The 13331-nt window shown below is 36.7% G+C and overlaps 1 protein-coding gene and 1 long non-coding RNA gene across 12 annotated transcripts in view; one reads left to right on the forward strand and one right to left on the reverse strand.

Annotated features, from left to right (window-relative positions):
- Positions 1 to 3524: 3524 nt before the first annotated feature.
- Positions 3525 to 13331, forward strand: part of LOC149558733 (uncharacterized) — a 75963-nt gene continuing 66156 nt past the window's right edge. For 4 of the 10 annotated variants that reach the window (XR_016365060.1, XR_016365064.1, XR_016365061.1 and 1 more), the window contains exons 1-2: positions 3525 to 3793; positions 3931 to 4048. This is a non-coding gene — a long non-coding RNA (uncharacterized LOC149558733). Of the gene's footprint in view, positions 3794 to 3930; positions 4049 to 6746; positions 6803 to 13331 lie in introns of all 10 variants that reach the window. The other 6 variants (XR_016365068.1, XR_016365067.1, XR_016365062.1 and 3 more) reach the window with 5 other exon arrangements.
- HK5 (histidine kinase 5) overlaps positions 6533 to 13331 on the reverse strand; it is an 85784-nt gene continuing 78985 nt past the window's right edge. For both annotated transcript variants that reach the window (XM_089832826.1, XM_089832827.1), the window contains one exon: positions 6533 to 7318. In XM_089832826.1, the coding sequence (XP_089688952.1) occupies positions 7193 to 7318 (126 nt within the window). In that variant the 3' untranslated portion in view covers positions 6533 to 7192. The remainder of the gene's footprint in view (positions 7319 to 13331) is intronic.

Raw genomic sequence — 13331 nt, forward strand, 5'->3', positions numbered from 1 at the left:
GGAAAGAGGTTTGGTGATCCAATAATCCAACTTCTTCTCAATCTGAGCCAAAACAACATTCCACAGCTCCACAAGGGAAGCTTGAAAAGCAAAGAGAATGCCCAAAAAATGAAAGATTTCTCCATGTTGTACCCATTTCCACCTATAGCGTTGCAAACGTTGATGGCCTAACAAGTAAGATTGTCTATAGCAAAGGGTCTTGTGCCATTGAATAACATACCCAGAAGCAAGGTAGAAAGTATCCAAGCATTGCAAGTCATTGGCAATATTGCCTTCATGTTCTAGAAGGGTGAGAAATGAGTCATCTGCAAAATGACCATTCACAAGCTACACAGCGGAATCAGGGAGAGCTATACCACACACAAGGCCCCGAGAGATAGCGTCAACAAGAAGATAGTCAAACCTTTTAGCAACCAAGACATAAAGAGAAGGCGCTAAAGGACATCATTGATAGATAGACTTGTAGAGTCTGAAGGCTTCAGATTATCAACCATTTATGGTAATACGATGAAATGTCCCTTTACTAATTTTTTATGATATTTCCAGCCTCAAATCAGAACTTTAAAATCAAACAACCAATATTACAAAGATCTGTCAATTCTCCAATAAAACCCAAATCGGGTATGTCCAAATTAGTGCCAAAAAAACTTCACAACTTCACAAATTGTTAATAAATCTGAAAATGGACATTTTTACAGAAATTTCAGCAGCATAACAGCCTACAAAATGACATTTCCAGATTTGTACAGCCCTTACACAACAGATCAGAAATGTAGAGCAAAAACTATGTTCAATCGGGCTCCCGAAATTAACACCAAAATGCCCGAAACACCAAAAAAACACTCATAAATTATCTCAGAAGTTTAATCACGACCCAATACATATATTCAGCTCTATTTTAACATCATAAAGTCTGAAATACAACAGCAAACCAAACTGATATGAAAACACTCAACTGAAAACCCAAATTCAAACCAAAAACAATCCCCGAAAACACCCAAATCGGCACTATTCCGCACAAGGGCAAACTCTGTATGAGCATGCACATGGAATGGCTTCAAACTCCCGTCCTTAGCCTTCCTGGAAACCTGCAAACTCCCGTTCTTGGGTCTCCTTCTCCACAGGTTTGGCAGCCTCTGAAGAACAACAAGAAAATTAGCAAGAATCAAGATGTAGAATGAGCCCAAAATGCCTCCAAACCCTTTTTAAAGAGGGCATAACCCTAACTCACGTCCAAGAGGGGTTAATAAAATATAATTTAATAATAATTTTTATTTATTAGTCCATTGGTTTCCAAAGATTAACCCCTTTTTTCGAAATTTCACCTTTTTGGAGCCTGCCTGCCTTAACAAAGTTTATTATTATTTTTTTTAATTATTTGAATAGGGGACATGACATACGACCAGAGGCATCTCCAAAAAGCATCTGAACTAATTGCAAAAAGACTAGGCCAAACCCCAAGGTTTGAAGCATAAAAAAATTGAAAGGCCATTCAATCCAGTCATAGGGTTTGGAAAAGTTAATATTAAGAAACAAGGTCTGTTGTTTGGACTGATGAGGCCACTCCATACCTTCCCAAACAACAATAATATTATCTAGAATATATCTAGATTTGATAAAACCAGTTTGTTCAGGACAAGCAAGCTGCAGGAGTAGATGTCAAATTTTAAGGGAAAGAGCCTTGGCAATAATCTTGTAGGAGACGTTCAACAGAGTGATGGAACTCCATTTGCATATGTCTTTGGGATCACCAGCTTTAGGTATGAATTTGATATTACCCTTATTAATTATGTTGCCTAAGGAATGAATATTATATGCTTCTTGATAGACCTGATGCAGATCAGGACCAATGTCCTCCATAAAGCTTTGTAAAATTCACAAGGGAAGCCATCACATCTAGGGGCTTTATCATCAGCCATGGAGAAGACAACTTCCTTGAGATCAACAAGTGTGAGCTTCTGCTCATAGAAGACATATTACTCTAGAGCAAGCCTATCGGGAGTGGTGGCAATGCAAGCTTGTAAGGCATGGTCATGTGCAATAGAGGGCCCTTGTGTAATGAAAACCTTCTCATACCGATGCACAAAAGTCTAAAGGATGCTAGGTAGGTCAAAAAGGACCTATTGGTCTTCCCTAGTACGCTTGATGCCCATTGAAAAGTGGTGAGCCAACACAACATTGAAAAATTCCTTAGAAGCCTAATCACCAACCTCTAGCCAATGGAGACAGGCTTTAATATGAGCTCCCCAAACAACATAATTGTGTACAATTTGTTTCTGGTGTCGAAGATTAGCAAGTCGAACCTGTAATTCTATATCAAATGGATTCATGTAGAGAGCTTCCAAGGTTGTATGAAGATCTTTAGTGGTGGCTTTATAAAATCTTGGGTGATACATGGCCAATTGTCTCCCATAAATGCAAAGAAATCATGCAGTACAGAGGATGAGATCATTCCACTATTGGATCCACCCAACAAAGGTGTGGGGCCTAGGCTCAAGGTTCCAGACTTGAAGAATCTGGGTAACAATGGGTGGATGGGACACCAAAGAAGTATTGAGAAAGAACTGAGTTTTGCAAGGATGATGTTGAGCTCTGTGCCAAGGGATAGAAAATAGGATGGGGTAATGATCTGACAAAGTCACATCTGGGAAAGGGGTGACAAGTAAAGCAAGTTCATGTGAAAAGGGGGGAAAAAAAAGACCACGTTGAAAGCATAGCCTTGTCTAGTCTCTTTAACACCCTGTCAAACCCAGATATTGTCAACTTTATACTAAATGGTCTTACAAAATTCACACATTTAATTATTGATTAGAATTCATTAAATTTCATAAGATTTCAAATTAGTGATGTTTCTATCGATATGTTTCTGAAAGCCCCCTCTATAGGGTTTCAGTCTAATCACTCACAATTTTCCTCTCCCACATTACAAAGAGATAGGAACTTTAACGCATTGTGTCACTTATTTTAGAATATGGCATCTTTTAAGATAAGATACTTTTGTAAATATCTTAAGTACTAAGTCAGAGATTGATTGATTTATTCGGAATTGATAATTGAACACTTTGAAGACACTAATAATCATGAATTTGTATGAGGAAAAAATGAAATGTAGAAAATCAATTTGTGGGAGTTCCATAGACTATATTTAGCAGGGAAATGTTTAAATTCCATACACTATCTTTTGCAGGTGGATGTTTTAAATATTTTGTTTTTATTTACACAATCGAACACCCTAGAACGTTTTTCCGGAAACCCACCCTTCAAATACTATGGGGGCAAGCAAGTTCCTGATTCTCCCCGATACTTATGGTGATGGGGAGATAAAAACCTGGGAATGTGTCCACATGTATCTTTGCTAATGATTTAGAATATCATATGTTGGTAAGCCCATACGGTCGGTGGTGGAGGGATGGCGCTTGATAAAGACCACACATCACGACATTATGAATAGACAGATAAATATAAAAATAAATCAGGATTTACATTGAATTTTGGATGGGGAGAAAATTCTATACTTCCAAAATAATGATCAACATAAATTCCAAAAACAACACTTAGGATGGTACAACCACTAAACACAAATCTCCAAGCAATTAGAGGAACTTACCTTCTCCAAGCGTGGATTCACAGACACCACCAGATTAATTCCCATATTAAGAACTTTTAGCAAAGGCAACTATTTTATGCCTTATTTTAGAGCCAAATTAAACAATACCAAGAACGAGACCATATCTTCCAATGCAGAAATTATGGGCTATAGCTCCAACTCGCAACATGTTTTCTGATATGTTTTGTAAGTCATGGGTTCGGTTGTATACTAATTTTGTAATTGATGTTTGTATTTGGCCCTAACCCGAAAGGCCTTACAGCTGGGCATATTGCATGTAATCAGTTATATTTTATGAACAAATTATTGTAATTTGATATCAGATCTTGCATTGTTATTGTGTTTCCACTGTGTTGTTATATTGTTGAGGGCTAGGACATCTCCTTTGGGTATTCTTCTACCTTGCGCTACATCAAATTGGAAGATTGCGAAGCTTGAGAGGTTAGTTTGCAAAACTATCTGATATTAGATCGTAAAGCTCAAAGTGCTTCTTCACTGTTTATTGATATAAAATTTAGAATGTATTTGACCATTTCAGAGTTCCTTATAGGGAGGCTCGTACAATTTTCAGAAATAGGGGAGCCTCTATAATGAGGTATGAATTATAGCAAAAAACGACAAAGTGCTGTATATTGTTCTAATTTGTGGAGAACATAGACTATCAGTCTGCGCAGAACTCTTGTTATCAGTTGCTGCCTCTCCCACTAGTGTTTACACCCAAAGATCTACTGTCCAAACTTTCATTGATGAATAGCTTACAGTTATTATTAATTTTCCAAATTGTTTTTTGGCGTTACTGTCATATTTGATTTCTGGGCATGAATTTAAACTCACACAATCATGCCCAGAAATCAAATATGACAGTATTTATGAATTGTGGAAATCTGATAGCTCCGTTTTTGGCGTTGTGAAGCAAGAAACAAACGTTCTTGAAAGTGAAGTTCTCCATCTTTTAAGAAGTCGCCTAAAAATGAACTAGCATATTCGGATGAGCATAAAGTATTCATCATTGTTATGGGCAATCGTAGGATTAATCAAGTACACCTTTTTCTTCCACGAGAGGTCCTATGTTATTAGATTTCCTTGCATTATCCAATTATTGTGGCCTGGTCTCGTTTAGTCTGCCGGCCATTGATGTAACTAGAATTGAACTAGTATTCCTGGATGTGCAGTGATTTGTCCTTTTAAGCGGTGCGTGGAAATGAACTGGAATACTCGGATGTACATTTCCAATAATGCAGAGTTAAAAGCGTGCTACATAAAATTGCCGCCAATGTTAGGACTATTTAAGTATATCTCTTCCTAATCCTTGTTTGCAGCCCGGTTCATGGAAGCGGGCGCCTATTAGTTTTATTTCTGTCACCAGAGGCTTATTGGTCATTAATTACCGGAAATGTTCTACAGCGAGTACCTGGATATCTATAATAGTTGTCCAGCCTGGATAGAGCTTTGGACTTTCCTCTAAGAACATTCTCAAATCCTGCATGCCCGTTCCTTGATTACAGATGAAGATACCATTGTTTTCTCCGGTCCAAGCATTGGTACCAATGGTATCCTTTCTTTGTCCCCTGCTCTAATCTTCACTGGTTCACTGCTTCATCAAGAGGTCCTCCTTTCACTGGGTTATTTGTATTTTGTGGCCAGTTTTTGTGGTTCAGGTCAGACTGCTTTACGTTTACATTTGTTTTGTTTATTTTTCTCTACTAATTTGATGCTTGTTAAAGAGTTGAGCAATTTCAAATGAATTAAACATCACAAAGAGAGTAGACAAAACAGAGTGCATATAATAAAATGACAGAGATTACACGGTTCACCAATTTGACTACATCATGTAGAAAATGTGATTGCCGTTACATCAAAAGATCAATCTTTTAATGCCAATAAAACTATTAAACTTAGAGAATCCATATGAGGCAGTTAGCCCCTTGTTATTAACCCTGAGGAAAGCGTTGCTGACCATTTTGCTAACAATTTTCACCTCAGCATTACCTGAAGGGATTCAAACCTATGACCAAGATACCACTTCTTACAAGTGTAATTGCCATTACACCAAAAATCGAACTTTCATGCCCAATACAACCACTACCACTTATAAAATCCAGAAGAGGCAATCAGTCCCTTGTTATGAACCCCAAAAAGAGTGCTGACTATTTTGTCAACACATTAATCAGCAACAATTAACTTAACCAATTTGGCCACATTAATCGGCTGCAATACAAGTTCATCATATATATAATAAGTTAACAATCTCCAATATATAGAAGTGATTTGGGGGACTATAATTGAAGAGGTGCGAAATGTGAAGGGGCAGAAAACCTTGGATTGTACGTACATAAAATACTTATATCAATATTCTCAACAACGCTTACATTAATTTTCTAAATTTTTCATTTATTTTTCAATCATGAGACTTTTTCAAGGTCATGTATGGTCTTTATAATAAATTATTTTATTTCCTTTGCTTAAAAGTAAAACTAATTGGAGCCATACAAAGTGTGTACCGTGATTTTCATACCATGATCGTGTCGTAACTCTCATATGTAAACATGATTTCCATTGGCTTCTGTCATTTGTGAACTTCAATATATAATTTCGTTCATTACCTATTTTCTTGATCTGATAAGGACAAGCAGATTCTGAACACGTCAATGTTATGGAAACACCATGTATTAAATGAGCGGCATAATTTAGCACAGATGAAGACTTTTCGGTATTATACTATTATCTTGTGGATTTATTTCATGAAAGAAACTCAGAAAGTAAAATGCATTGTTTATCCATTTATTCTTTAATCCATCAAACACGATTATGCAAGTTAAGTTGAATTATGCTGTAGGCTTGCTATTATTTGAGGATTCATATAGTTCTTGGTTAAATTTCTTCCGACTTGCTCTCAAGTTTCAATCTACAATTTGTATTTTACTATTTTGCTTTAAGACATTTTTCTTCTTCTTTTGTCAGTGTAATATGAAACACTATTTTGGTCCTCAGTTGTCCTCAACATTGCTTATCGATTTACAAAGCTCTCCATCTTTGTTCTTGTTGCATCTAATATTAAATGTTATGCAACATACAGACGTTCTAATGATTTTTACACAGCCTTTCCAATATTCACTTATCTTTTGACTTTTTGATGAAGGCATCCATCCGAGTCCAAATATGGTACATAGAACTACAGGAGCCAAAACAGAAAAGGTAGGTCTCGGACTTGCCTCATATTATCATTTGATACTCTCATGAAATTGAAAAGATTATATACAGAAACTATATTTAGAGGACACTGCACTCTAATGGTTAGGTTGGTGATTGGCATTGGACAATTGTGAAACTTGTGATTGGTATTACACATATTATCGAGAAAGAATGCTTGAATTGGAACAAGGTACACTCCGATGTGATGGGAAAAATGGACTACACTTAGCTTTTTACATGGACAATCATGGTACAATGTGACAACTTTTTAGGCCACGTGAAGGTTGAAATACATACAAAAAAGGAGACAATTTTTGTCTACTGCATATAGAGGTTGCACCAAATAAATGCAAGCGATCAGTATACTCTTATAGGCTGCTTTCAGTACTGAATCTATCCAGGGACATATTGGCAGAGTGTCTCCTTCAGTTTCTGAAATGTCACAGGTTTTGCAATGAAGGAATCCATGCCATTTGCATAGCATTCAGCAATACCTTCAGCCAAAGCATTTGCTGTCATCTGCAACAAAAAAGGAGATTTCCTCGGAATTTTAAAAACTTGAATGGTTACTGTCAATTAAGGTGGTCATCATTAAATACTGAAAATTAAATTATTTCACCAGAAAAACATATCATTTCTAATTCTAGCCAACAAGAGCTGTCTATGAGTAAGCAGTAAGTGGACATGTGAAAAGCTCCCTCTGTATAAGAAAAGCAACACTTGATGTTATAATTAGACTTAGAAAACATAAAAATGATATTAGAATAAAAAATTTATTAAAATGAAGTTAAATTGTAAAATTTATGTCACACATACAAAAGAAAGTCGGAGCAACAGAGAAAGGTAACTATAAATATAAGTTGAAGGCTTTAAGATTTAGAATTGAACGTGATCTTTAGTTGTGTTTCTTTGGGAGTAGCTTTATTTAGATAGTCTGCTATCTTAATGTTCTTAGATTTATGCCTTAGTTATTTAATTTTAGATTTCTTTTTGTGAAATTTATATTTCCATTACATTCTATTGAATCGGGAAAGAAAAAACCAAAATGTGCCACAAACGTGCAAACATGTTTTTGGTGGTGTTTAAATATGATAAACTGCAAAGAAGAGTTTATGGAGATTCCAAATGCATTTTCTGTATTTCTGCAGGTGAAAACAAACCACTCTGGAGTTTCCTACAACATAAAATTAAAGAAACAGACTGAATGAGTAAGATGAATTAAAGCTATTAATGGTTTAGCTATCTTACCATGAAGAGCAACTTATTATTTTCTAATATTGGGGCATATGATCTGATGTAAAGATTTCAAATATGGGAAAGCTTGTTTTGGTCTCAGGAATGGGGAATGAAACAGTTAATATGTTCAGATTTTTTTCCTTGAAATAACCTTTAAAAATTACTCCTTAAACCCAAGATAAAAGACAAACAGAACTAACAGTTGGATAGATTTTCATTAAATGGATAATCTTCCTCTGAATTTCAGAGGTAGAACTCTCTTATGATTTGATTGATTTTTGGGCTATGCTTTTAACTGGAAAGTAGGAATGGCAAAACCATGGTTGAAAATCTTGGCTTCAGCAATATCTCGGCCGACCCAAAAAATTCAAAATCTCGGAACCAGCAAAAACTCGACGGAAAAATCAGCAATAAATTGAAACTTTTATCAAACATACGAAAATATATAATTTCTTAAAATAATTTTAAAAACACACACATATACACCACATGTGTAAGGGAACAAATGGTACATAGAAAGAAACAGATACATTGTTGCAGCAATCGAGTACCTCACAAAGTGGGTAGAGGCACGAGCCCTACCAGACAACTTTGCACTAAGTACAACGAGATTCATCTACGAGCAGATCATTACGAGGTACAGAATCTCGATACAACTGACAAGCGACTATAGGGGACATTTTGTCAACCATGTCATCCAGCTACTCACCACGGAATTCAAAATCTACCATTTCTTGTCAAGCCTGTACTACCTGAGAGCAAATAGATAGGCAAAATTGACAAATAAAATCTTGGTTGCATGATGCAAGAGCATCCTGGGTTGCCTTGTTATCCTGCTCATTTTGTTCACTCTTCATTAACCGAGTTACCCAGTATACGCCAAGTGACTCTTCATTAACCTAGTTACCCAGTGTTCGCCAAGTGACTCTTCATTAACCTAGTTACCCAGTGTTCGCCAAGTGACTCTTCATTAACTGAGTTACCCAATGTACGCCAAGTGGCTCTTCATTAACCGAGTTACCCAGTGTACACCAAGTGACTCTTCATTAACCTAGTTACCCAGTGTATGCCAAGTGACTCTTCATTAACCTAGTTACCCAGTGTTCGCCAAGTGACTCTTCATTAATCGAGTTACCCTGTGTATGCCAAGTGACTCTTCATTAACCTCGTTACCCAGTGTTCGCCAAGTGACTCTTCATTAACCGAGTTACCCAGTGTACGCCAAGTGACTCTTCATTAACCGAGTTACCCAGTGTATGCCAAGTGACTCTTCATTAACCTAGTTACCCAGTGTTCACCAAGTGACTCTTCATTAACCCAGTTACCCAGTGTACGCCAAGCGACTCTTCATTCGCCGACTTACCCAGTGTTCGCCGAGCGTCAGCATTTGGACGTGATTTCTGCGAGTCGACTTGCGGGATTTATTTTGTTCACAACATTTATGTTAAGATATTTTCTTGGGATGTGTCCAGACTGTTGTTGGGTTGGCCTTCCTCTTATGTAATGTTCTAGAATAATTTGTAAACCATTTTGGCAAGTATATATAGAGTGTTTAAGCTTAGGTAAGTTTTGGAGAAGAAGGTTAGAGAGCAGAACTGAAAGTGCAAATTTTCCGTTGGATCTTTGAATGTGAATGTATTTGTAATTGAAGATATTTTGATGAATCAATAAAAGTACTTCACTCTTCTTCCTCCTGTGGTTACTGTTCTTTGTGTTCGCTTCCGTTGTGTTAACTCTTGCACGGTGGTTTTGATAGCTGGGTGAGCCTTTGGCCCTAGTTATTCACTCTTTGCTTGCGTCAGTTGGTATCAAAGCTTGAGGTTTGTCCTTGTGGAGATTGGATCATGTAGAACCCTGACTTGAATTTGATTGTAGGGTGGCAGATCTACGGATTTGACCTATAACTTGCAGAGGGTTACGATCTTACAGGAACCTGATTTGTAAAGATGGTTCGTGGTAGAGGAAATAATGTTGATAATGCTATACTGGATCAATTGAGACAAATTGCAGCCAGATTAGATGCTATGGAGACAACCCAGAGGAGAGGAGCGCATCTTGATGATGTAAGTGATGATGAAGCAACAACACCAAACCATAATCCAAAACTTGAAGAAGATCAAGATGAGGAAAGATTGTTGCAAATATTGTCTAGGGCAAATTCAAAGCCTACTGTAGAAGTTGTTCCTTATGATGGAAAATTGGACACCAATGTTGTGTTGAATTGGATCTTTGATATGGAGAAGTTCTTTGAGTATGAAAACACTCCTAATAATAGAAAGGTGAAGATTGTAGTCACTAGGTTGAAAGGTCATGCATCACTATGGTGGGAGCACTTGCAAACTGATAGACAAAGGAGAGGAAAGGAGAAGATCAGAACTTGGCCAAAAATGGTGAACAAGGTAAAGAACAAATTTTTTCCTGCTGATTACCAGGTTATCTTGTTGAGAAAGATGCAAAATTTGAAGCAAAAAGACATGACTATGAAAGAGTATACTGAGGAATTCTATAGACTGGACATCAAATCTGGACATGTGGATGATGATGTTGAGAAAATTGCAAGGTACATTAATGGATCGAGATCTGGAATACAAGATGAGATAAGTTTTGTGAAGTTGGAAAGTGTGGAAGAAGCATACCAGTATGCCTTGAAGGCTAAGGAGATCTTGACAAAGAAGCATGAACAAAGGCAAGGAGGTAGAGGTGGCAGATTCAAGAGAGGCAGAGGTAGAGCTTATAGTTAAGGTGGCCGATCTGAAAGTTCTGTGCAAGATAAAGGCAAATCTGAATGGAAGAATGATGACAAAGGCAAGACCGAATGGAAAAGTGGTAATTCTTACCGAGGAGGCACTAGTTCTTATTGAGGAAGAGGTAATTCCTATTCTAGAGGTGGATTTCATGGTAATTGTTTTAGATGTGGTAAAGAGGGACATAGATCTTTTGAATGTAGATCCTTTGAAAGTAGGCAAGGTAACAGAAATGTTGTGATTCAAGAAGATGATGAGGATTCACCAAGTGGACCTGAGGCTGGAGAAAATTTAATGGTGAGAAGAACCTTATGTAATAGTGGAGGTTATGAGGAACTTGTTTTAAGGAGAAGTCTTTTCAAAACAAGATGTAAGATGGCTGAAAAATGTTGTAAAATGATCATTGACAGTGGAAGTTCTACAAATCTGGCATCAAAAGAGCTGGTTACAAAGTTGCAGTTACAGAGGCTGAAACATCCCAAACCTTATCATGTTTCATGGATCAAAGATGAGCATAAGATATTGGTAAGTGAGCAATGCCTTGTGAAATTCAAAATTGGACATTACTTTGATGAAGTTTTGTGTGATATTATGCCCATGGATTGTTGTCATATTTTGTTGGGTAGACCTTGGCAATATGATAGATATGTTGTACATGATGGAAGATTGAATCAATATACTCTTTGGGTAAATGGGAAGAAACAAACATTATTGCCTTTGATCGAAAGTCCAGATGAGGTTAATTGTACTGCTGTAAAAATTTGCATGGTTAATGGAAAACAAATTTGAAAAAGAAATGAAAAAGAATCAAGTCTGTTTTGCTATAATTCCAAGAAAACCGAGTTTTGTCAATGGAGACCGAGTGCAAGAAAATAGTGTTAACTGAGTGCTAGTCAGTGGTGACCGAATGACAGATGGTAGTATTGACCGAGTGCCACAAGAAATTGCAGAGTTGTTGAATGAGTATAAAAAAATTATTGCTGATGATATTCCTGATGGTTTACCTCCAATAAGAAGTATATGTCATTGTATGGATCTAATCCCTGGACCTAGTTTGCCAAACAAAGCACCATATAGACTGACACCTGCGGAGAATGAAGAACTTAACAGACAAGTGCATGAGTTGTTGCAGAAAGGTTTGATCAGAGAAAGTTTGAGTCCATGTGCTATACCTGCTATATTAGCACCTAAAAAGAATGGAGAATGGAGAATGTGTACTGATTCCAGCGCCATTAACAAGATAACATTGAAATATAGGTTTCCTATGCCAAAGATGGATGACATAATGGATTGTTTGAGTGGAGCAAAGTATTTTACCAAGATTGATTTGAAGAGTGGCTATCATCAGATCAGAATCAAAGAAGGTGATGAATGGAAGACTGCTTTCAAGACAAAAGATGGTTTGTATGAATGGTTGGCTATGTCTTTTGGTTTGACTAATGCACCTAGTACTTTCATGAGGTTGATGAATGAAGTTCTGAAAAGATTCTTGGGTAAGTTTGTGATTGTTTATTTGGATGTTATTCTAATATTCAGCAAGACTAAGGAAGAACATCTTGAGCATATTAGACAAGTATTGCAGAGGTTGAAAGAGGAAAAGTTGCTGATTAATCTGAAAAAGTGTTCTTTTATGCAAGAGGAGATTGTGTATTTGGGATTTGTGATTTCAGCTGATGGATTGAGGATGGATCCTGAGAAGGTTAAAGCAATTTTGGAATGGCCTACACTTGAGAATGTGGACGAGGTAAGATCATTTCATGGTTTGGCTAGTTTTTATAGAAAGTTTATAAAGAATTTCATTGTTGTTTGTAATGCTATGACTGAAACAATGAGGGGAGATAAAAAGGAATTCAAGTAGACACATAGAGCTGATAAGAGTTTTGAGACTTTGAAACAAAAGGTTGTTGAATTACCTGTATTGGCTTTACCTGATTTCAACAAAGTATTTCAAGTTGAATGTGATGCAAGTGGTAATGCAATAGAAGCTGTATTAAGTCAAGAAGGTAAGCCTACTGCTTTATTTAGTGAAAAGTTGACTGATGCTAAAAAGAAGTATTTTGCGTATGATCAAAAAATTTATGCCATTGTTCAAGCATTGAAGAAGTGGAGACATTATTTGATTCCTAAAAAGTTTGTGTTGTATACTGATCATAAAGTTTTACAATACTTGAGAAGTCAACATAAATTGAATCAAAGACATATGAAGTGGGTTGAGTACTTGCAGAGTTTTACATTTGTGATCAAGCATAAGAGTGGAGTTACTAACAGAGTTGCTGATGCATTGAGTAGAAGACGTTCTTTGTTGACTGAAATGAAAGTTGAAGTTCTTGATTTTGATGAAATGAAAGAATTGTATGATGCTGATCCCGATTTTTTTGAGGCATGGAAAGAGTGCAGAGCACCAAATCTGATAGACCACATAAGTAAGTACGATGAATATTTCATTCAAGAAGGTATGTTGTTCAAAGGTATTCAGTTGTGTATTCCTAGAAGTCCTATGAGGTGGAATTTGATTAAGGAAAAGCATAGTGGTGGATTAGCTAGACATTTTG

The sequence above is a fragment of the Cupressus sempervirens genome, chromosome 5 (assembly GCF_028749045.1).
Source record: "Cupressus sempervirens isolate cs-2001-9-10 chromosome 5, ASM2874904v1, whole genome shotgun sequence".
Taxonomy (NCBI): Eukaryota; Viridiplantae; Streptophyta; class Pinopsida; order Cupressales; family Cupressaceae; genus Cupressus; species Cupressus sempervirens.